This window comes from Xyrauchen texanus, chromosome 7 (assembly GCF_025860055.1).
Source record: "Xyrauchen texanus isolate HMW12.3.18 chromosome 7, RBS_HiC_50CHRs, whole genome shotgun sequence".
Taxonomy (NCBI): Eukaryota; Metazoa; Chordata; class Actinopteri; order Cypriniformes; family Catostomidae; genus Xyrauchen; species Xyrauchen texanus.
Genome location: NC_068282.1, coordinates 5,992,765 through 6,019,434, shown reverse-complemented (window position 1 = coordinate 6,019,434; position 26,670 = coordinate 5,992,765). Strand labels below are relative to the sequence as shown.

The 26,670-nt window shown below is 37.1% G+C and overlaps 1 protein-coding gene across 1 annotated transcript in view; it reads left to right on the top strand.

The window, feature by feature from the left end:
• LOC127646842 (matrix metalloproteinase-24-like) overlaps positions 1–21,335 on the top strand; it is a 45,612-nt gene extending 24,277 nt beyond the window's left edge. The window contains exons 3-9 of the mRNA XM_052130750.1: positions 1,188–1,304; positions 5,940–6,244; positions 8,618–8,779; positions 9,766–9,983; positions 10,462–10,600; positions 16,051–16,317; positions 20,998–21,335. Coding sequence (XP_051986710.1) covers positions 1,188–1,304; positions 5,940–6,244; positions 8,618–8,779; positions 9,766–9,983; positions 10,462–10,600; positions 16,051–16,317; positions 20,998–21,335 — 1,546 coding nt within the window. The remainder of the gene's footprint in view (positions 1–1,187; positions 1,305–5,939; positions 6,245–8,617; positions 8,780–9,765; positions 9,984–10,461; positions 10,601–16,050; positions 16,318–20,997) is intronic.
• Positions 21,336–26,670: the final 5,335 nt, after the last annotated feature.

Genomic DNA, 26,670 nt, shown 5'->3' with positions numbered 1-26,670 from the left:
TAAATTCACCATGGTTTTACTACAGTAACCATGTCTTAACCATTACATTTGCAGTGAAACCGTAGTGATAATACAGGAAAATGAAAACTATGGAAATAAAAATCCTATTTTGTGGTTATTATGGTTTTACTACAAATAACATAGTTTAATTATGGTTACTGTAGTAAAACTATGGCTTTACTATATGTAACCATGACAGTTCCATGCTTTTTTTTTCTTTTGGCGGAAACATGGTTTTAATGACTATGACTATGTAGGCTAACCATGTTTTGTTTGTTTTTATTATGAAAAGTAACCATGTTTTTTGGCAGAATCCATGGTATTACTATAGTAATATTTTAATAACCATGATTTTTTGGTTACTATGGTTTTATCATGGTATTTTTAGTACAACAATAATAACCACAACATTATAATTTTATTATTACCATAGTTTTCATTTTCCTGTATAATTATTACTGATTATACCTGGAATAAACCATGGTATATTTATTGTGAGGGAACACAAACTATTGCTTGGGAATGCAAACTATTGCAATGGAATCCAAAAATATTGCAAGGGCATGCAAAACTTAATGCAAGGGAATGCAAACTTTTGCAATGGGAATGCAAATCTATTGCAAGGGCACACAAAACTATTGTGAGGTAATGCAAAACTATTGCGATGGAAAGCAAAACGTATTGCGAGGGAGGGAACGCAAACTATTGTGAGGGTACGAAAAACTTACTGCAACGCAATGCAAACTATTGCGATGTAAATGCAAAACTATTGCAAGGGAATGCCAAATGTATTGTGAGGGAATGCAAACTGCGAGGGAACGCAAAACTAAACTATTGCAAGGGAACGCAACATTATGCAAGGTACATTTTAAACAAATTTAAAGGGCTCCGTAATATTACATCACTTACAACGAAAAATACAACTCGCTTTTGGCTCCACTTAGTGGATATTTCACCAATACAAATGTTCAATAACACTTCCAGCTTTGGCCACTGGGGGCAGTAGTTAAAATTTTGGTAGGCAAAACTTTCAACCTACTGTTAAGTCTGAAAATTGGCCACTGGTAAAACATCTGTAATAATATAATGAAATAATCTTTTTGCAATTAATACTGTATGTTCCTTAAAAATGTAAACCTACTGTTTCAGTATGCTAATACCAATGATCATTATTTTTGTGTTTTAAGGTGGATGAGAAAACCTCGGTGTGGAGTTCCAGATCATCCTCACATCAGCCGACGAAGGAGAAATAAACGTTATGCCCTTACTGGTCAGAAATGGAGGGACAAAAAGATCACATACAGGTAAATTGAATATTAAGAGTCTTAAAGTGCAAATGAAGTCTAAATTGACCCTGTTTAATACACACTCTCATCAAAATATACCATATTTTACAGAAAGAAAATGCACATAAATACACAGTAAGTTGCACCTAGTGAAAATCACACTATTTAGAGAAAAAGTGTGAAAGTCGCACTGATAGATGTTGACAAAGGAATAGACTGACATAAATGACATAATAAGTCTCTTTGGTCTATAAGTCGCTGTGAATAAGTCGATGAGTGAAAAAAGTGACAGTGAAAAGTGATATTCATGAAAATACCTTAATAACATTCCTTTTCAGCTGATGTCACCAAGTTATTTTCCAACCCCTCCCCTTGAACCACCTGTTATATAGAGACCACTTTTCATGATCCAGTCAATTCCTGGTGGATAAAATCTATTAAAGTGTGTTCCAAATGCTGTTTGATGTTGACTTTTAATCATACAATATACTGTCTCAAAACAGGGCTTACAGAATAGATGAATGGATGTGTTGGAAGGAACTTACAAACACAAAGTTTATTCATCAGTGGTCATTGTACGCTATCACAGCGAAGCATTCCAAAAACTCCATATAGCTGTAACTAGATTTGCACTACGTGTGTGTATGTGGGTATGTATGAAGGTGAGTGTATGTACGTATATGTATAATTATTTATTTTGTGTTCTTTTCTGTTTTTAATTACCTATGTCTTGCTGCTGTTTTTGGTATTGTTTGTATTGTTTTAGACAGGAAGCTCCTGTCACCTAGACAAATTCCTTGTATGTGTAAGCATACTTGGCAATAAAGCTGATTCTGATTCTGATTCTGAACTAACAAGATCTGATAACCTATAATGGTGGGCCCATTAGGCCCCTTATACATTCATTATTTTGTTGGATATTACATTAACACTTATGAGTCTGTTTTGGAGCACATGTCTCTTACGCAATGTTCCAGATGGATGTTGTTGATATGATTCCCTCCAACCATAAAACAGCTAAAAGATGCTTTTGTTTTTGGTTGATGGGCGAGAGAGAAACAAAGAAAGCAAGGGATGTAGCAGGTCAGAAGCGAGTAGGAATGGTTGATTAAAGGCTGTTATTTTGAGTGGTTTGCTGTGCTGTTGTTTCCCCCAGTCAACTCAACCTGTCTTTTACATTTTTTTTTCTCCAGTTCCAGTCTAGGGCTGGCCAACATGTAATGAACTTGTAAACTGCGTTTGTCACCTTAAAGGGACATTTAGTAGATTTCTCGTTTCATTTTTGTTAGAAAACATCGCTAGGGTAAACCTACAATAATGATATACATTCAGAGCTGTCAGACTTCCGTCATTCGTTTTTACATGTTTACATCATGTCCATAAATAGTGAAAAGATCTGGCAGCAATTATGCTACTGACATGCTAGACAACATTTTTTTTTTTTTTTCAGATATGTCTTTTTGGACTTTCTACTTACTGTTAGTAAATCTTCATGTAGCTAGTCAGATCTGCTCTTATATGAGTGATGGTGGCATAGTGGGCTAAAGTACATAACTGTTAATCAGAAGGTCACTGGTTCGATCCCCACAGCCACCACCATTGTGTCCTTGAGCAAGGCACTTAACTCCAGGTTGCTCTGGGGGGTTGTCCCTGTAATAAGTGCACTGTAAGTCGCTTTGTCTAAAAGCATCTGCCAAATGCATAAATGTAAATGTAAATATAGTAATCACAGGCAACCATGATGTGTATACCTCAGATCATCAGATTTATCCGTGCAGAAGAGCAGTACCGAAGCACAAGTAATGTGCAATTTTATGCACAGATCTTGGTAGAGAGTCAAGAATTCACACAGTGAATACCTTTCTATTTGATCTACACCTTAAAAATGACTTTTGTTGATGTAAGCTAATGTAGTCAGGTTGATTAGGTCATGTTAAATAATATTTTTTTATTAATGAAGGAATAAAACCTGTTAGTTTATATTAGAGCTGTTGGAATTAACGCTTTAATCGTGTGCAATTAAGTAAAAAATTATAACACGTTTATTTTTCTTAATCGCGATAAACACATATACTATTAATACAGCATGAACCAGCATAAATTCTTGTTGGGAGGGCAGAACCTTTGTATTGTGTCCATGTGTCCACCCGGAGTCATTATACTGATGCACACACCACAACAGCTCTGATGGAGCTGGGAAGAATGATGGAGAAAGAGAATGATGGAGAAATGATGGAGAAAGGGCCCCTTAGCACTATTATTTGATGTACAAAACAAGCCCATATGGGACTTGTGATAAAAATCAAGTATTTTCAGCTCATTTGTATTACCACTGAACAACGCCAAGTCTTCGGTATCACTCCGCATTTCCCGTGGACTGCAAAACGGTGCTGGACACTGGCGTTGATGTTCTGACGCGAATCAAGAATGCAGCTTCATGATTGCTGTAACAAAGCGGATCGTCACAGTCTATTGGCAGATTAATATTGTGGAGGATGAGAGTTTTAAGAGAATGAATGATAGTTTGTAGTTAAAAGGTCCCCCATTATGCACCAAATCTTACTAGTTTTTAGCATTTTTCCTCATAAAAAGTTTAACTCTTAAAGACATGAACTGTAATTTTGCAATATGTGCAGGAAATTATGACCACTCACAATAAAATGAAGACTCCAGTCATACCAGTAACTGTATAAAAGCTGTTTTATTTTACATAGAGCACATGGGGGCTGCCATTTTAAAATCACATGACCAGCCGAATACTACTCACTTAATCTCAGTAACCGTCCTGTTTCTTGACACTCATTGATCAAAGTAATCATGGCTGACTGTGAATAATACATTTCTATAATGGCATCTGAAACTGAAAAATATTGACTTTAAATGATGCTGCATCCAAGCCGCTAGGTGTCACTGTTAGTCCAAGGCGACACAAAGACAAAAGTTACCGAGTGCACTTTTAATTACTATTGGGATTTTGGTTGAACAATAAAATGCATTTGGGATTTGATTCATTTTGAACTTTTGTAGCCTCAATGTCTGTGCCTGTCATTATAAGGAATTCAACATATTCTAAAAAATACATTTTAAAATCGGTTTTCTGCTTTTTCCACTACCTTAGTTATCGATATCGGCAATGTCCACTTTCGATTGACCTATTATAGTGACCATGTATATAAAATGACTCATACCATGATATAAGATTTTGGTCATACCGCCCACCAATTTTCAAGTCTATGGATCTTTCTCATATTAAGGCAGCTGCCTGCTTAGTTAGTCAATGGTTTAAGAGACAGCATGTTAATATAAAGGCACATCCAAAGAAAGCACTATACCATCTAATGTGCAAAAAAAATTCAAGTCAACTTTAGCAATAACCAAGCAACAATTAATTGACTACAATGCTTTTTTCATGTGTTGGTGTACATCTCCATATACTGCCTGCAAAGGCAGCATTTTTTTAGGTTTCGGCCTATATGTCCTTAAAAAAAAGGATTCTTGCCCATTTTGTACTTGTAATGCATTCCTGTTGGCTTGAACATTCAATTATTTAGATGATATGTAAGCATGTATTATGCCCTATTCAATTAGTCATTAGTTAAATAAAATGTGATTTTCTTACTTGTGTTTGCCTACAGTTGGGTGTCAGAAGCAGCCATCTGCCTGTGCCTGAGGTGTTTGACCTGGTTTAACTTTTGCCCTATATTCAAGAAAATTATTTATGCACATTAATTCTTATGTAACTGCCCAGCGCTCTGTTCTTTAACGGCATTTGCGCCGCATTCAAACTGCATATGAACAACCAGTCAGCAATTAGAATGATTTCTCACAAATCACAATAACAATACTTGGTTCAATTTGTTAGACCAGTTCACATTCAAATGACTTCATATAATTCAAACTTCATTAAAAAAATGTACAACTTGTGAGTCTTAAATTGATTCGGAAGTCTTTGCAACCATAAATTAACGACTCAGACTACACTGGTAATGCTGTATGTTTATTGTTGCATGCAAACAGCAGGGATATTGAAACTGATAACTTGTGAGTTTAAGACTGATTCGTAAGTCTTTCTGACCAGCTCAAGAACCAGCTCCTAAGACTAATTTGTTCACTATATTTATACTTTTGGACCCCACTGTATATAGTTTCGAGCAGGGTGTGGCCGAGCAAAGACAGTGCGGGGCGAGGTCAGGATGGACACCTGGGGAAAATTATCTCTCCCAGCTGTTGGCAATTACGGTGTTAGCGGGTGAGAGATAAAGCTGCAGTCAGAGCCGAAGTGAGGGAGAAACACATAGAGAGAGAGAGTGCAATGCATGCAGCCAAGTTGACGTGTGCATGCCACATTGGGCTGAAAAACAGTGAGAGACACATGGAGCTGTGTGTGTGTGGGTTGAGGATTGTGTGCTGAAAAGCAATTTTATTTTGTGTCACACTGAAAAGTGTTTTTAAAAGTCTTACATTGTGGATTGTTTACCCGGCTCTCGATTCCTCCTTCCCACACAACCAAGAACCTTGTCACATATATATTTTTGCTGTGGCCCTGAAAACTCAAGCGGAGCAGAAAACTCTGTTTTACATGATGATTCATCAGAAATATTGCACATTTCATCCTTCATTGATTCATATTTGTCATTCTCTTCTTGTTTTCAGCATACATAATTTCACACCCAAGGTGGGTGAGAAAGATACTCAGAGGGCAATCCGTCAGGCCTTCGATGTCTGGCAGACGGTGACCCCGCTGACCTTTCAGGAAGTGGCCTACTCTGAGATCAAGAATGAGGGTAAAGAGGCGGACATCATGATCTTCTTCGCCTCAGGTTTCCATGGTGACAGTTCTCCCTTCGATGGAGAGGGAGGTTTTTTAGCCCATGCATATTTCCCTGGTCCCGGAATTGGTGGAGACACACACTTTGACTCTGATGAACCCTGGACGTTAGGAAATGCCAATCACGATGGTAAGTGTAGCTTTATAATGACTATTGATTCTTTCTTTAATTCTATATGATCATAGCTATTAGCATTAGTAACTCAGGAAACTGATAAATGACAATGTATTTTGGTCTATTCATACATGACTGGTTAGTATAGCCTGAGTAACCGAACATGTTAAATGAGATAATGGTTCTAGAAATTTCTGCATCTTTAATAATTCATTTGTTATGAATGTTAGATTAGAGCAGCTATAAATAGAAAGATTTTTTTTAATTGACTTTCCAGAGATGTACTGTTTTTGACGTAATGAAATGGTGAAGAAAGCTCATGAATATTAATGAGATAATGCTCAAGCCATTTTGGTAAATAAATAAGTTGGTCTGGAGATTAGGTTTGTAGTCTTTATTCCCCTTATATTTGTTGTTTGTTTGAGGTGTGGACAAAATCAGAAATGTACATGATGCTGATGGATGGATGGAAGGATGATGGAAGAAAATGATGGAAGGAAGGAAGGAATGATAGAAACTTGAGGCGTGCCTCAAGAGAATGTCAGATGATTCCTCAATAATATTGACCCTGCAGGAATGTTGCATATTTTCAGTGTTATCTTTAACTGGGTACTGCAATGTCAGCAGTTCAAGTATGACGTATATGACGTGAAAATGATGTGATAAAATGTACAGGACACTGAGCCAACAAAAACAACAACAACAACAACAACAACAAAAGGCCATTTTTATGTTTTGAACGCTATGCTGTCATTTCCCTTCTGTTCATCATGATTTGAACATGTCAGTCTTGACTTGAGTCATGTTCTGGTAATAGCGTAGACGTGAATCTCATGCACAAGCTGTTCCTTTTCTTTTTGTACTCATGATTCTGGAACAGAACTTTTCACATGGCTGCAATTGCCCTTGAGTGTAAGAGAGGAAAAATAGAGTAAATTGATGCAAATTTTCTGTCACTTGGCAAGCATACCCCCATCACACCCCCTTTCTAAACAAGATTGCCAACTGGATTTATCTGTAATTGTTGGATCTGCTTCAGGTTGCTCCTGTTTTGGTAGTTTGGTTTTCATACCTTTTACAGAAACAGTGATTATAGACTTATTTACATATGCAAATGAGGATAACAACTGGCATTAAAGGAACAGTTCACCTGGGAAAAAACTGCCATCATTTACTCACACTCATGTTGTTCCAAACCTATATAATTTCTTTCGTACGTGAAACACAACAAGAGATATTTAGCAGAATATCCAAGGTGCTCTACACCAAACATGTACAATGAAAATCATGTAGGTATCGCTGCAGCCCAGAGAACTCCAAATGGGGGTGGAATCTACAAAAGAGGGTGGGGTTATTCCAAAAGGGGTTGTGGTTACTCCAAAAGGGGGTTGTGCCAACTCCAAAAGGGGGGTCACTTCCACTTACGTACCACCCATGGAGTCGGGAGTTGGAATCCAGGGTGTGCTGAGCAACTTCAGCCAGGTTTCCTAAGTAACCGAATTGGCCCAGTTGCTAGGGAGGGTAGTCACATGGGGTAACCTCCTAATGGTCATGATTAGTGGTTCTCGCTCTCATTGGGGTGCGTGGTAAGTTGTGCATGGATCACGGAGAGTAGCATGAGCCTCCACGTGCGAAGTCTCCGCTGTGTCATGCACAATGGGCCACGTGTGGATTAACGTTCTCAGAAGTGGAGGCAACTGAGACTTGTCTTCCACCACCCGGATTGAGGTGAGTTACCGCGCCAGCAGGAGGACTTACTAAGTTGTGGAAATTGGGCATTCCAAATTGGGAGAAAAGGGGACACAAATTAAAAAAATGTAAGGGGCTCCCTATATCTTCTATGGTCGATTTGGAGTTCACGCCCCTCTTTGGAGCAATGCCTGTACCTATACCCTGGACAGATGCTGTCAAGTTCCAAAAACAACAAAAAAGCACCATACAATATCTTAAAAGAAGTCCATACAACTCATGCGCTATATTAAATGTCTTCCCAAGCCAGACAATGGCTTTTTGGGTTAACTATTCCTTTAATGATACAGTAGTATAAATCCATTTATTCTCCACTGATTCAGCGTTTGAACTTAAATGGGAGTCGTTGTCAAAATGCACTTTAATCCGTACATCAAATCCTCAGAATCTTGGACTTTGCATTGGACATAGTCCTTTCATAGTCCTGTTCAAACATGCCAGACTGTTATATTTTTCATTGGCGTTACATAAACACAAAATTAAACAATGATATGGTTAGTTGCATTTTATTTGTTTTAAACATTGTTTTTCCTTGCTGTCCCCAATCAGGACAAACCTGCAACCCCTTTTTTGGGTTTCGACCCACCACTTTTTAAATGACTTTTTTAAGATTTTTGATCCTTTACCTTCACATTTCAGGCAATGATCTTTTCTTGGTGGCCATACATGAGCTTGGACATGCCTTGGGGCTGGAACACTCCAATGATCCCAGTGCAATTATGGCCCCTTTCTACCAGTACATGGAGACGCACAACTTCAAACTGCCTCTAGATGATCTTCAAGGGATACAGAAAATCTATGGTACAATTTCCTTATTTATTTGCTTAACAACCAGGTGTAAAATCCTGGTTTTGAAGGGATGGATACAACTGTAAATGGGTGATTCTCACGTAACCTTTAAGTTACTCAAAAAAAGTAACTCATTACAAATGATTAATTACTACTCTTGTATTGCAATCAGATTTCTGACTTTACTGATTACTTCACTGTGAAAGTAATCACATTAATAATGACTTTTAAGCTACTTTCTAAAACACTTCACAGGAAAGCTTTTGTTTTTCTGCTAAATAAATTCAAAACAATGTTTGTATTTCCTCCTTATTCATTGACTTGTTAGGGAGCACACACCCATTTCAGCTGTCACAAAATGCAAACTGATGTACATTTCAACATAATTAGTTATTTAAATGTATTCTACATACAGCATATATTATTTTACAAATGTGTGCAACCCAAATAAATTCAATTTAAAGTCAGTAACTGAAATCTGATTACAAGAATTTGAAATGTAGTGCACTACACTACTTTTTTTTTTACTTAAAAAAAGTAATTAAATTACAGTAATTCATTACTTTTTAATAAAATTGTACCCAACACTACCTGTAAAGAAAATGTCCCTGTCATATTTAATTCAATTTCAGTACAAATGTTTTTTCATAAATACAATACATTTTCAATTTAGGACCATTAAGATTTTGAAAAAATGAAAGGCAGTACCAAGGGAGGACTACTATGATGTATGAATACTTTAGAATTGAAGTAATTTATCAGTTTTATTCACATTGTGGTAATGAGATTTGGGGGTAAAATGTGCATAATTGTTATGAAAATAATGTCACAATGTAAAAATTTGTATAACCCTAAAAATACTGTATGCTTCATTTTCTAAATGCAAAATATATTTTCTTATTTTTATTATGGAGTTAAAACGGACCAGGACATTTCTTTCTTTCATGGATTAAGAATATTCTGGTTTACTGTAACGTTCAATACAATCCCTCCTACAGGTATACCTACAGCCATGCTGGAGCCTACACGACCTCTTCCTACTCTACCTGCACGACGAACACACTCCACCTCAGAGAGAAAGCATGATCGTCAGTCCCGTCCCGCTCGCCCACCCTCTGGAGACCGTCCGTCCTCTCCTGGTAATGGAAAACCTCACATCTGTGATGGCAACTTCAACACCGTGGCCTTCTTTCGACGGGAGATGTTTGTTTTCAAGGTGAGTGGCTGCATTTTTGCAAATATGTATTAAGTTTACACTTGATAAATGGTATTGACAATAGTTTTGCTTCAATATACAAAGTGTGATGGTAAAGTACATCTGGAACTGTTGAAGATTGTCATATATAGGCGTTTGTTATGTTAAATGTTAAAATAAAATTTATATTTTAAAGTAATTACTCAAGAGTATGTCTAATGTTGAACACATTTTCCATTAATGCTTTTAAATATGCTATACTGTGTGTATATGTGATTAAAAAGTTAAATGGACCAAATTTTCCAGCCAAGATGCCAAACTCTTACAGCTGCTATATTTGAAACCCCATCACAATTTAAATAAAAACAAATATTAATGCCATGGTAATATAACACAAAGAATAATGTAAAAAATGTACATTTAATAATTACAAAATTAAAAATATATATTATAAAAAATGTATAGAATTTATTTATATTACCACTTTTTCTAATAATAGGATCGCTGGTTCTGGCGTTTGCGTAACAACAAAGTTCAGGAAGGCTATCCCATGCTGATAGAACAGTTCTGGAAAGGTCTACCTCCTCGCATCGACGCTGCTTATGAGAGATCGGATGGCAAATTTGTGTTCTTCAAGGGTATGTGTGCATGTTTTTTTGTTTTTTTTTTATCTGTGCAATAGATACAGTATTAAATAAAATTGATTATAAATGTAAGGAGCCCCTTAGAAGACAGGGATTTTTATTTCCATTGTTTTCATTTTTGATATGGTTTTATTATGACTATCAATGTTACTATGTTTTTTATATATTTTTTTATATTAATAAATGTATTGCGAGGGCACGCAAAACTTATTGTGAGGGAACGTAAAACTATTGCGAGGGAATGTAAAACTATTGCGAGGGAACGCAAAGCTTATTGCAGGGCACGCATAACTTATTGCGAGGGAACGTAACATTATTGCTAGGGAACACAAATGTAATTGCGAGGGCACGAAAATATTAGTGCAAGGGCATGCAAAATTTATTGCGAGGGATTGCAAAACATTGCAAGGGAACGCAAACAATTGTGAGGGTACAAAAATCATAATGTGACGGCACGCAAAACTTATTGAGAGGGAACACAAACTATTGCAAGGGCACGTAAAACTTAATGTGGGGAAATGCAAACTATTGCAAGGTTACGCAAAACTTATTGCAGGGCACGCATAACTTATTGTGAGGGAATGCAAACTGTTGCGAGGGAACGCAAAGCTTATTGCAGGGCACGCATAACTTATTGCGAGGGAATGTAAAATTATTGCTAGGGAACACAAATGTAATTGCGAGGGCACGAAGAAATTATTGCAAGGGCATGCAAAATTTATTGCGAGAGATTGCATTTACATTTACATTTATGCATTTGGCAGACGCTTTTATCCAAAGCGACTTACAGTGACTTATTACAGGGACAATCCCCCCCGGAGCAACCTGGAGTTAAGTGCCTTGCTCAAGGACACAATGGTGGTGGCTGTGGGAATCGAAACAGCAACCTTCTGCTTACAAGTTCAGTGCTTTAGTCCACTACGCCACCACCACTCCGACTGCAAAACTTATTGCGAGGGAACACAAACAGTTGTGAGGGTACACAAACCATAATGTGACGGCACGCAAAACTTATTGCGAGGGAATGCAAAACTATTGCAAGGGAGCACAAACAATTGTGAGGGTACACAAATCATAATGTGACGGCACGCAAAACTTATTGAGAGGGAATGCAAAAGTTATTGCGAGGGCAAGCAAAACTTATTGCGAGGGAACACAAACTATTGCAAGGGCATGTAAAACTTATTGCGAGGGAACGCAAACTATTGCAAGGGCACGTAAAACTTATTACGAGGGAACGCAAACTATTGCAAGGGTACGCAAAACTTATTGCGAGGGAACGCAAACTATTGCAAGGGCATGTAAAACTTATTGCGATGGAACGCAAACTATTGCAAGGGTACGCAAAACTTATTGCGAGGGAACGCAAACTATTGCAAGGGCATGTAAAACTTATTGCGAGGGAACGCAAACTATTGCAAGGGTACGCAAAACTTATTGCGAGGGAACGCAAACTATTGCAAGGGCATGTAAAACTTATTGCGAGGGAACGCAAACTATTGCAAGGGCACGTAAAACTTATTACGAGGGAACGCAAACTATTGCAAGGGTATGCAAAACTTATTGCGAGGGAACCAAAAGTGTTGTGAAGGAACGCAAAACTTATTGCGAGGTAATGAAAACTATTGCAAGGGCACGCAAAACTTATTGCGAGGGAACGAAAACTACATTAATGCTTGATATAAAAAGTACAGCTGTAGGCAAATGTTTTTAATGTTAAAGGTCTGATTGTTTAATGCCTTGAGTCTTTAGTGTAGTGATACAGAATGGATTGTGAAAAAGACCCTACATTTAAACACCTGTATGGTAATTTTGAGCTGTTTTAATTGATATATGAAATGATATCAATTAAACATCTATTGTTTAGTTTTAACTAATGGGGATAGTTCACCAAAAAAATTTTATTCTATCATTATTTACTCCTGTGATTCCAAACCTGTATGCAATTAGTTTTTCTGTGCAACACCAAAAGAAAAGAATTTTAAGCACACACTCCACTTTTCCATCAGTACTTTGTGACCAGGTGTTGTCAAACTCCAACAAACACCATAAAATTAGTCCATATGATTTATGCACTATATTAGACAACATGTGCCCTTCTGGAAAACTTGTTAGAGCTGCAGCAGAGGAGAAGATTTTCAGTGAATAACGGGTTACATTTTGGTCTGTTCCTCATTAAAGCTATTGGATGGTTTCAGAAAACTTGGAAGATTGCATAAGTCATACAGACAACTTTTTGGAGTTGAACAACATTTTTCAAAATTTCTCCTACTGCATGCCGTGGAAACAAATAACAGCAGAATATTAGTTTGGAATGATATGAGGGTGAGTAATTCTAGAGCAGACTAATTGTAGATCATTATCTTACATTTAGAGACCCTTTTTGATACAATCATAGGTCCAGTGAGACAATAATGCATGACTGTGGGTTAACCTCAGGATAGGTCTGCATTTATCCTTAATGTTTATCCTCCATTTATCCTCCGTGCTTACTGAATCCATTCAATACTTTATTATTCTATCTGTTCCTCTCTTGCTCTTAAATGCCCTCTCTTTCTCTTTCTCTCTCACTCATTAAATTAGCCCGGAGAGGCTGGGTGAGATATTTATAGCCCGAGTCTCCTGCTCTGTGATGTTTCTTGAGAAACAAGCTTGCAGGATGCCCCATGGTTATCTCAGAAAATACGCATTAGTATTTATAGATAATGCAATAACTCCATATCACTTAATGAGGTTATATCACGAGGAATCAAATTTCCCTTGATCTTTTGAGATAAAAGAGCTCAGTGTACTTTGTAAACATTCTTTGTCCCCAGTTCAAATGCAGCATTATTGAAACTAAGCTGCAAAAATGATTCATTCTGAACAGTAATGGAACACAAAGGGAGATATCTCCACTGCAAAAATAATTATTTTTGTTTTGTTTTGTTTTCCAGTAAAATTTTCTAAACATCCTTACAACTAGATTACTTTAATTGAGACGCAAAATGACATAAGATATAAGTCAATTTTTCAGAGAAATACAAATTATGTTGCTAGGTTTATGTTTAAATCTGACTATGGGGAAAGAAAAAACTTGATAAAAATGGAAAACAAGTATATTGTTCTTACCTCATTGGCAAATAGATTTTTGTTCTTGTTTTAATCATAAACCATGCTAAGTTTTGTTTGATTGATTTATTTGAAAACTAGACTTAAGACATTTAGCTTCTCAAGTACATTTATCTAGTTTTAAAGATGTTTAGATGCAAGACTGTACCTAAGCTAGCTTTAGTCAACATTTAATTTTATTGTCATTCTTCTCCATTCCATTAAAGTGCATGGTGACCAGGGGCACAGCTGCCTGGACATTCTGCTTAAAACAATGCCTTGCCAAAACAGTATTGCATACTCTATTATTTAGTTGGACCGCCTTTAGCTTTGATTTAGGTGCGCATTTGTCATGGCATTGTTTCGACAACCTTATGCAACATCACAACATTTATTCCCGCCCAGACTTGGATTAATTTTTGGCCTGAGATCTTGTATTGATGACAGAAGTGTCGAACCACACCCTTGAAGTCTTCTCCTGCACATCCCAAAGACTTTCAATGGGGTTATGGTCAGGACTCTGTGGTGGCCAATTCATGTGTGATTATGATTCCTCATGCTGTCTGAACCACTCTTTCACAATTTGAGCCTGATGAATCTTGGCATTGTCATCCTGGAATATGCCCGTGCCGTTAAAAAAATCCATTGATGGGATAACCTGGTCATTCAGTACAGTCAGGTAGTCAGCTGACTTCATTTTATTGCCGCATAATGTTGCTGATCACTAGACCTGACCAACTGAAGCAACCCCAGATCATAACACTGCCTCCAGAGGCTTGTTCAGTGGGCACTATGCATGACAGGTGCATCGCTTCATTACCTTGATGCGCCCATCGCTTTAGAATAGGGTAAATCTGGACTCATCAGACCACATGACCTATTTCCATTGATCCACAGTCCAATCTTTATGCTCCCTAGGTAATTGAAGTTGTTTTTTAGATTAGCCTCACTGAACCCTGTTCTTGCCCTGTGTGTGTGGAAATGCTCTTACTTTCACTATTAAACATAGACTATCGATTTTTAGTTGTAAATTTTTTCTAACCAAAATTCTTCCGCGAAGCTGTCGGTTCACCACTATCCTTCAGGTTTTAATAATGCATTGGACATTTCTTAACTCAATTCCAGTGATTTCAGCAATCTCCTTAGATGTTTTCTTTGCTTGTTGCAGGCCGATAATTTGCCCCTTCTGAAACACAGTAACAACTTTTCCACAACAACAGGATACGTCTTCTGACATGGTTGTTTAAGAAATGAGAAGCTACACACTACATCAGTTAAGGTTAAAAGTATTGTTGCCAGCTGAAACATTAAATCACTGCAATAATGATCCAATCATAGGCTCTTAAATATCTGCTTATTTAAATCCAATTACCTGTATCTCCTTTGTGTCCGATCCCACCAGGATTTTGCGGCAGTTTTTCCTGATTATTGTGTCCTAAAATGACTGAATTTGCAGCAGATTTCCTCAAAAAGTGCAAAGCCATTTTTGTATTGTTTTGCAGTGAAATCCCACAAATAATCATAGTATACTTGTGTAAAGTGTGTCACGGATGGTATAAGTGTGATTTCCTGTAATCGTTTTATTGCATTTACATTTATGCATTTGGCAGACGCTTTTATCCAAAGCGACTTACAGTGCACTTATTACAGGGACAATCCCCCCGGAGCAACCTGGAGTGAAGTGTCTTGCTCAAGGACACAATGGTGTTGGCTGTGGGGTTAGAACCTGCGACCTTCTGATTAACAGCCCTGTGCTTTAGCCACTACGCCACCACCACTTCAGTCGTTGCATAACGACTGAACATTCAGCTAGCAATCAAAAAATAAGAAATACACATAAATACCATACATTTAAAAGGTGAAACCCGTGATATGGCTAATGCAAGTTCAATGAAAGACCCTTGGTTGTTTTGATATTAAAATATACTGCCTCGGACAATGCTAGTAAGTTTGGAAATGTTAAAATTGTAGACCTACGATAAAACTGTGAATTAAAAACACTAATGAGGATTCAATTAATAGGCCTGCCACAATTATTACATTACATTTATTTGACTTAACCGTGATTATTTGAGATAACCATGGCACACTGTATCAGTATAAGGGAATTTGTGAATTTTTGCATTATTGGAGCACTCAAAATTAACTGAGACCATCACCAAACCAGACCATGTGGAGCAGCTCCTGAATAGCGCAATTATGTTAAGTGCAAGCTAATGCAAATAATGTGGAGAGTGGTTGAAAATCCTGGAGGAATTGTTTTGTGTTCATTTTTTAAAAAGTCCCTTTCAATTTTGTCTTCATCTGCCCTTCTCACTTTCTCTGCCTCATTTTTCACTTTCTCTGTCTTGTAGGGGACAAATATTGGGTCTTCAAGGAGGTTACAGCAGAGCCAGGGTACCCCCACAGTCTGGTAGAGTTGGGCAACTGTCTGCCCCGCGATGGCATTGACACAGCCTTACGCTGGGAACCCGTGGGCAAGACCTACTTCTTCAAGGGCGACCAGTACTGGCGTTACAATGAGGAGAAGCGCACCGTTGACCCAGGCTACCCCAAACCCATCAGCGTATGGAAGGGCATTCCTGATGCACCACAAGGAGCATTCGTTAGCCGAGAAGGATGTGAGTTATTGAGATTCCAATAATCAATAAATTTTTAATGCACAATCAGCCATGAGGTCGGTAGGCATTTCTTCTGACAGGCTTAAAGTTAGTTTGAAAACCGCTTGAGAAGTTGAAGTCGGTGAATTTATTACTATGTAATACCGATTGAATCGCTTTCACCCAGTGTACAATACAAGTGAGCTGCACAATGCAACGAAACTAGATTGAAAAAACAAACAGTAAAGCTTTATAAAATGGATAGTTATCACTGTCATAACTTTTGTGTCCAAGTTTATCGGTATACCTAATATTACAGAACCGATAACCGATTAAGTGGAAAAGTGTAAATATTAGTTAAAAATATCGGTCAAAACGTTTTTCGGTTTATCTCTACATTATTCTCTGCTTTTGACGTCAAAGTGTAATTCAGGCATGCACATTGGATAAGCGGAAAAAACAGCAGTAAAGGTGTTTACATGCAATACGAAATCAGGATCATGGGCAAAAATGTAAATGTGTCGATTAGCTTTTGCTTAAACTGTTACCCCCGATAACAAAAGGTTCAAAACGTTTACATGACCACACGTTGTCGGATTCTAAGCATAATTGGTGAAAGATTGTGCATGGAAATGCGCACATTGGCATATTTGATTATATTGCTGTTGCCACCGTTTTATGAAAGTTGCTGTCGTACCTGAGAACACTCCTTAGAGGCTTTTCACACCAAAGGCATTTTTGCATCCACCTGCGATGTTTTTTTATTTATAGTTTTTCTATGTAAACTTGCAAGATGGCCTTCTTTGACCATTGCACCGTGTCTTGCACATTAGCGCTGTGTTTCTCACACATCAAGTTAAAATAACTTTAAAAACATGTTTCGAGACACCTACATTCTGTTTTGTTCACTGTGCTGTCTTCAGCGCAAGAACGCATTTTGTCTGAATAGCCCCTCACCCCTCATTAAATCACTGTTACTCACAGCCTCTTGCGACCTATATCTTAAGTCTAATCTGCTAGCTGTGCAACGCTGTGCATTTGAAATGTAGACAGCTGTGCTGATTATATAGGGAGCTAGATTTTGAGCTATCTATCTAGCTTTGTTTGGGTTTTTTGCAGTGTAGACACGGTGCTAGGCTAGTGCAGCATGGATTGTATGTACAGTATATTGTTGTGTGGAGGATTCTAAAGAGTTATTCTCTGTGACTATTTTATAGCAGGTCTGGTTTGGCACACTGAAAAAACAATCTTCCATGTATAAGAATTCATAATGTCTAAATCACTTTGTCTGGGATAAAACAAAACAATAAACTTTGAGTGGCTTGTGGAGTCTCTTCTAAAAGGTAGCACTAAAGAATAAAACTGAAACAGTTTAGCACAATAAAACAAAAATGGACAACTAACATTGTATGATCAGGGAGAAACATTTGCCCTGAAAATATTTCCCAACACTTTTGTTTTGTTGGGTTGATTTGGTTGCCAGTGGTAGTCTAGTACGTTGGTAAATACACGAGTGGGGTGGGCAGTATGACCAAAATCTTACATGAGTCATTTTATCTCATGGTAATGTATATCATGATATAGTTATGCATAATGCATCTAATTATGTCCCCGGAACATAATATGGAATATTCCAATCATCAAGCTTGAAGTACCACCTTTTTTCAGCAGGGGGAAGTAAGTGAAACTCCAGCTGTATAGGCAACATGCAGCTGTACAGAGAACAAAAACTCATGCTTGCTTAGCACTAGCGACAGCACCAGATGAGAACGGGTTCTTGCGTTCAAACACCGCTGGATGGAGCCCAGTTACGAATGCAGGGATCTCGAGATGTGTTTTTCTATGTTTCAAGCTACGTTTAACTTGACACAGCAACCTAAAAACACTGTTTATGATGTGACGTAGCCAAAGTGAGATGCTTAAAAGTGTCCGTCTGACGCAGGTGTACATTGATGCGTCCTTAGAAAAGCCCTTAAAACAAGTCTATTTCAAACATTCAATTGCAAATGGATCGCTGTGATCTGTTGTCCAATGACTGACTTAATATGGATTAATATGGAAATAACAATATTTTGCCTTCTAAAGTCAGTTTTTGTATTGTCTTATACATTTTTTACTAGTCTGCCACAATAATGTAATGCATTTTAATCATCTGAATTATTATTTTTATAATATAGATTATATTTATAATTATTTAAATAAAACTATTTAAAATTATTAAATCTTTATATATTTAATTATTGTTATTTGAGGGGCTTTCTCAGCAAATATTTATATATGCAATTAATTGGGATTAATTGCAATTAATTCAATTAATGTAATTAATTAGATTACATTTTTTATGGATTTACAGCCCTATTAAAAACAAAACTCAAAACTGTTAAACTAATATTATAAAACCTAATATTACTGTCAGATGGTATAAACCATCACACTGCCCACCCCAATACACAAGCTATTGTGAGCTTACAAGGCTCAAATATGATACTCTCTAGAGTATCTGCAGTGAAGGAATGATCATCTTTACATCTAGCCATGTCATAACCTCCATCTCAACATGGGCGAGGGCACAAGACAAAGACACCAAGAGGGTTATTCTGACTGTTTGGTCTGCCTGTTTTGCACTTTGCTCATGATTTTTCTGTCACTCAGATTTTTCAAGAGGGATTTCTGGTCTTGCAAGGCAAAATAGAGAATGAGCAAAAGGAGGGACGAATGCTTCATCAATTACACTCTCAGGGGTTTCTATTGAAAACCCTTTCATTGTATACATGTGTGCACGTATTCGGGATGTGCAAAACTACATACTTTATTTTCAAAATCAACTAGGGAGGTGGCATGAATGCAGACTAATCAGTCCTGTATAATTAGGCTTATTTCAGGTTAACTTGACCCTGATCAGACATTTTTCTTAAGGAGGCATTTACATTTGACGCATTCTTGTGTTCAAAAACATATTGCAGGAATTTCAAGACACGTTTTTAAAAGGTGGACTAATTTGAACTTCACACAGTGTCTTAAAAATGCAACACTCGTTGTGGGATGCTCAATAGCCAGTGGCAAAAGCACAGCACACTCATTAAAGCACCACAGCTGAATATATATATATATATATATATATATATATATATATATATATATATATATACTGTTGAAGTCAGAAGTTTAGATACACTTAGGTTGAAGTCATTAAAACTCCTTTTTTAACTTCTCCACAGATTTCATATTAGCAAACTATAGTTTTGGCTAGTCGTTTAGGACATCTGCTTTGTGAATGACACAAGTCATATTTCCAACAATTGTTTACAGACTTTAATTGACTATATCACAATTTCATTGGGTCAGAAGTTTACATACATTAAGTTAACTGTGCCTTTAAGCAGCTTGGAAAATTCCAGAAAATGATGTCAAGCCTTTTGATAATTAGCCAATTAGCTTCTGATAGGAGGTGTACCTGTGGATGTATTTTAAGGCCTACCTTCAAACTCAGTGACTCTTTGCTTGACATCATGGGAAAATCAAAAGAAATCAGCCAAGACCTCAGAAAATAACTGTAGACTTCCACAAGTCTGGTTCATCCTTGGGAGCAATTTCCTGAAGTAAATTATAGAGATTGTTGTGCGTGAAAATCCCAGGAGATCAGTAGTTACAGAAATACTCAAACCAGCCCGTCTGGCACCAACAATCATCCATGCGTTTATCTAATCAGCCAATCATGTGGCAGCAGTGCAGTGCATAAAATCATGCAAATACAGTTCAGGAGCTTCAGGTAATGTTCACATCAACCATCAGAATGGGAGAAAATGTGCTCTCAGTGATCTGGACCGTGGCATGATTGTTGGTGCCAGATGGGCTGGTTTGAGTATTTCTGTAACTGCTGATCTCCTGGGATTTTCACACACAACAGTCAATAGAATTTACTCAGAATGGTGCAAAAAGGTCAACAGAGAATGGCCAGACTGGTTCGAACTGACAAAGTCTATGGTAAATCAGTGAACAGCTCTGTACAATTGTGGTGAGAAGAATATAATCTCAGAATGCTATTCTGAGATGCTGGTTGGCGCTGTTTTGGCGGCACACGGGGGACCTGCACAATATTAGGCAGGTGGTTTTAATGTTGTGGCTGATCAGTGTATATATATTAGTGCATATCCATGTTTGGGTCTGTCCTTGTATGTGGGTTCAGTTTGTGTGTCTCAGATGCATCTGTTTATCTGGCATTGGCAATCAGACTGGCAGCTCTCTGAGGGATTGTGTAACACTGGAACTTTTCGAAATACTGTGTCATTGAATCTTCGCAAGGACAGCTATTTATGTGATCATGAATATGAAGTGAATTTTCTGTAAAGGTCATGCATTTCTGCCTGCATGTAAAGGCAAACAATTATTTTGATAGGCACTTTAGTGTGATCTGTTTATGTTAACAACTTAGGCATTCACCCTATATACTGTATATATACAAGAAATCTCCTGCCAAATTCCAATCATTGGTTGAGCCAAAATTATTGTATTGGACTGCTAAAACACACAGAGAAATTTTGAAAGAGTCACAAGTGTTTACCATTCAACTTATGAATGGCTTATAGTTTTCTCAAATGTAAACATAGAAAAACAATACACCACCATTAAAATATGATGAAAACTATTCCAGTTAGGGTAATGTGCTAATACCATATTTTGTTTCTCTGTAAATTTCTCTAGTTTATACCTACTTCTACAAAGGAAAGGATTACTGGAAGTTCGACAACCAGAAGTTAACAGTGGAGCCAGGCTACCCCAAATCAGTCCTCAAAGACTGGATGGGCTGCGACCAATCGGAAGTGGACAAAAACAAGGACCGACACCTCCCTCATGATGACGTCGATATCATGGTGGCCATTAATGATGTACCCACCACTGTCAATGCAATTGCTGTGGTCATCCCGTGCATTCTCTCACTGTGCATTCTGGTCCTCGTATATACCATCTTCCAGTTCAAGAACAAAAACGTTCAACAGCATGTGACCTACTACAAACACCCAGTGCAAGAATGGGTATGACAGACTAGGGGGCGCTATGGACCTCAAACGCTTGAGAACATCAATGAGGGCTACTATGCTGAGGTTTGGAAGCATATGTGACCAGTGCCTGTTTTTCGAAAATATTGTCCCCGTACGCCGGTAAAGACGTGGCAAGGGAGTATCCACTCCCTCCCACTTGAGACAAATGGTGAAACAAATATTGCAATTTTTTAGCACGATCCGAAATGTCCGAACTTTTGGGATTGTTGTCGAGGAGTGCGATGGAAAGAGGATTGAAGTTGAAGTTGCCCTGGCCTTATGCTAATGTTGGTCTCCCTAGAACCCTACATTCTTACCAGGTAAATTTACGGTTAAGGAACCAACACGCCAGCTTCACATTCTCTTCTCCAGGATAGTTCGAGGGCTTGCAAGATGTCAGCAAATCCTTTCTTTGTTCTAAACATGAACTTGTAAATGAATTTCAAGTATTATCAAAGAAATAAAATGAGCAAAATGACAAAAAATAAATAAATAAATTATTCAAGACTTGAAAAACATTGTAGGTAGAAAGGCCATAGACAAGAAAATCAATGAATTCTGCAGATCATGCAGTTGTTGTTGTTATTTTTTTTTCATTTATAGGGTGAAAGACTCACCACTAGCACTCCTTGACTTCAACAAGGGGGGGGGATTTTTTTAAAAACTATTCTGGCTCTTCATAGCATCAATCTGAATGTTTATTTGCAAGTTATATTTTTTCTTTTCTCACCTGCCTACCCATTTCCAGAGTAGGAATAACTTGATTTATAATAACTAGGGCAATCTTGACACCTACTCCCACTGTTTTTTACTATACTCTGCTTCGATTTCTCTTCTTCTTTTGCTGTTTTTATCAGTCGTAACAAAGAGGATCTCCCTTTTGCATCCTCTTCGTTTGCATTATGTGTTTCTAGATGAGTAATTTATAGACGGTTGTTTGGGTCAAATTTTACAGTCAACATGAAAACCATTTTACTTCCATGATGCTACATATTTCAGGATATCCGATGAGAAAAATATGTTGGGTCGGAATTGACTTTATCAGGAATTGATTGGATTGTGAAAAGTGTAGTTGGATGAAAATTAAGAGGGCTTGGTGGCATCAACTAAAAAGGAAAGTTGGTTCAGAGGCGGTGCAAGTTATTACATTTCGATGAGTCGTTCGCAAGACAAGAATGTGTATTCAGAAAGTAAGTAGAGTCATTTTCATGTTGACTTCATGGTGACTTTGAAATGGGCCTTTTCTGCAAAGTCTTAAGTGCTCTACGATTACGAATGATTACGACTTTTTCTACGATCTCTACATTTTATCAACAATATTTCGCTTATTTCACAGTTTACTGTTATAACCTTAATTTATCACTAAATGTAATATTTTAAACACTGGTGCCAGCCAGGAACATGTTATTAAACATGTAACACATCTTAATATGAAATAGCAATGTTCCCATTGCCTACAGGAGATGATCTATCAATGGTTCATCCATCCTCTTTGAATGAACATAATATGCTGTACATTTTACATTAAAGTGACTTCACGTGTTCGATGTGGATTGTCTAAAACTTGGCTCATAATGTCTGTCGGATGCGTTTATTGGTTCAGCTGTGATTACAGTGAACAGTTAACAGTGAAGTGTGTCTGGCCATCCCATATTTACACATCTGTTTGCATTCATCTCTTGTGGGAATGGATCTTATACATTGCACATTGGATGGAGCTGAGATATAATTGATGTTTTTGAAATTTTAAAAGGAACTTTTCTGATTAACTTGAGAAAGCTTCAGGCATATCAGGTTTTTTAAAGGTTTGTAGCATCTTATTCAGCATAGTAAGATGGTAGATTTGGCGAAAGTGTAAGGTTTCACTTACCAAAATATTTATAATTTGAGCTGTCTTACATTTACATTTTTGCCTTAACACATTAAGGTTGCATGTAAGAATACACTTTTACTTACAAAAAAGCCACATTTTCTTTATTCCACATAGAATAGTGTACATATTGTATTCACAGTTCAGTGGATCATGGATCTACAACAGAAACTACCTAGCATCCACTCTAAAGTTTCTAATGTGTCTGGGAATGCTCCAAAAAACGCCAGAGGGTCAAGCTTTACCATATTTTTTAATTAAGCTGGCTTCATTGGCGTGGTATTTGTGACACTACGTCACTTCTGTAGTTAGCCATATATGTCTGTAAGGACGTGAAAACTATAGTGGCCCAACAGATCAACCAATTCTGTTAATACATTTAAAACTACATGAATGTTTTCTGAATAGTCTTGTTGTCTGTTGAGTGAACTTTTTGGTACTCTGAAGTTTTGTGGTACTTGTTGGATAAGGAAAAAAAAGGTTTTTCTCTAAGCTCTTGTCTTCCAAAGGGACATTTCACTTTCTTGTGTTTGTGTGAATGTCTTTAAAAGCTTTTGGGCCTTCTTTAAACGGGAACCATCACATAACCACTGATTTGAAAGTCAAACTAGAGCTGTCTGTGCAATGCAACATGATGGCGATTTATGAGAAATGAATAGTCATTAATAGAATTGTATCTACGATCTACAGCCAGTCATTCATAAGGCAACACACTAATGGAAACTACTGCCCTCACAAAAAAAAAGTGATGTGGTGCTACCATGGTACAGTAATGGTATCAATGGATAAACCATTGTACTATGATAATTAGGTCAATGAAGTGATGCTAATTTTCTGTCCGGATCTATCAAGTTATTCACAAATATATAAAACATTAAATTCACATGACAATTACTTGAATACAGATATTTAGATTTGTTTTTTTATAGAACATTTTGTTCATGTCAAATAAGGTATTATAAAACCCTATATTATAAAATCTACTTTTTACCTTGAAATTAAGTTATCTACACTAACATATATGCGAGGTGCAAGCAAAGTATTTTAAACTTCTGAGACCAGAGCGTGACTGCCAACCATATTGTGCATGATAAATTGAGAAGCATATTGAATGGTCCAAACATCATCTGCAGCCAAAAATGTAACTTTTGACCAGATGTTAGGAGTGAATGCACTTGGCTGCATAGGAAAGCTATAGGATGCTCCCTTGCTCCCTAATTAGGGAATGACTTAACCTCCAGTGTGCTGTCTGTCTGCACTGGTCTCGGATCAGTTTAAAAATGCACCTCATTTTCATCCTAACTCCATATAAATCTTTTGTCCAGCTTTTGGATGCAACCATTGATTCTTAATGTGATAATGCACAGTGAATATTGGATATTTAAAAAATAAATGAGCTTATAGTCCAAGTATGTGGTCATTGTGGTTAACAGCATGCTGTTTCCCGATAAACCGATGACATTTTTAAAAAGTAATATCTGATTAAACTAGAGACTACTCATTTGTCTCAAACAGGTTTTAATATAAAAACATAATGAGGTTTCATTATGTTTTTCATCAGATGTAGGTTTGTTGCCATTTCTCCCAAAGACAAACTCCGCTGACACCGGCCCCATGTTGTTTTGTCACATGACACTGTGCGTTGAAAATGTAAACCTTTCATGTCAACCAAGAGTGTCCTGAACTGAGAACAGCCAGTTTAAATGAAATTAAATTATGCATAGTCTATAGTGAAGCCAAAACATAATGTTCACACATTTGACATGGAGTCTTATGAGGTTAATACCTTTTACTTGATGTTACACCACTTGACATTTTTGTATATTTTATAAAGTACATTCTTTGTATTAAATGCTATACATATTTTTCAAAAACGTATTAATCCAAAATGGACATAATAATTGCAATGAATTTGCATGTTTGTTTTTTTTAAGATGTCTAATTTTTATCACCTCTTATAAACGTATTAGTCATTGACCCAAATACCATGACATTTACGTGTACTCCAAAGTTCTTCAAAGAGCAACAAAGTACTTAAGGTAATGCCTTGGTACTTTTAGTACTTTTTCCATTAGTGTGGTCTTAAGAATTTGGTGTAAGGATGCTGGTGTTTGTCGTTGCTTTGCATTGACTCATAAAATTGTGGACATTTTTTTTAAACTGTAATGATGTTTTTTGGAATATTGGCAGTGGGGTTATGCGACTGAACCCCTTTAAGACATCGTGCCTTGTCTAAAAGTCCACTATGGCACACAGAACACTGCTTATATACATTTCTTTCCACGTCTATGCGGAGATGTTTCATGAATTGTGCATCCTTTGACATAAATCAATGCCTTTAACTAAGTGAAAACATTGCGTTACCATTTATTTTTGCTGCCCTAATTTTCATATCAGTTTTTGGATCTGTTGTGTAAGCAGACTGGTCGTGGGTAGAGAAATGGCATGAAACTAGAGCAGATTTTACATGTTTGAGCCCACTTGGGAAAGACTCTATGTTATTGTCTTTCAAATAGGCATTTTTATTTGTCAACTACTCTGAATCTAGAGCACCTGCATGTTCAAACAAGCAATGTGGCAAGTCTTCTAATGTCTCGGGTACAGGAAGTTCTGGGTGGGAGTATTTTAAATGGAACACTGTGCTTCAGCAATTGTCTTCCTCAAATCTGAACTGTCCGATGAGCTGGTGTTAGTGGACGAGATGAACCGCGTGATGATTTACTGTAAGATGTGGACTGATTTGGACAATGTGGCACAAAAGAGTGTGTTCCATGCTTAAAATTCGTTATGTGTTTATTATACTTGTCTGCGACTACTTGTATAGCAGTTTAAATGCTTGGCTCTACATACACTATAGTGGTGTATCCCTATTAGTGTTTAAGTATATTCCTTAGTATAAGGATGTCTTGTGATGTAAGCAAAATCATATGGCAGTGCTGGTTTAAGTAGTCTAACTAGGCTATTTTAAGATTTGGATTATTTAAATTGCAATATATATGATTAATCAACTCTCAGAATGAAGTCCAGAGACATAGTTTCTATTTGTTTGAATCTGCACTATTTTATTCACACATTTTTGGTAGAAACAGGATGTTCAGGTTATGGACCATGCCAATTTCATATGGAATTCTGAAAAGCATTAAGCAAGCCAGTATGATGTGTATATATTAACACATTTAACATTCAACAAACCTAATGTGAGAAGTGAAACTTTTAAAGAACTAAAGTGTATTTATTACAGGTGGATATCTTTAGAAATGTTTATCGTATAGGTTCATGTGAAAGCTTTGTACCGATAGAGGCGTATCATATGAAAAGCTATTTATTTATCATCAATGGGGACATAAGGGTATTCTACACAGTTTAGTTTGAAATTAAGGTGAAGCCATGCCTATAACCACATTAGTTGCACAAAAAATTATTAACAGAACTGTACAGGGAGATACAGAAATAGGAATTCTCTGG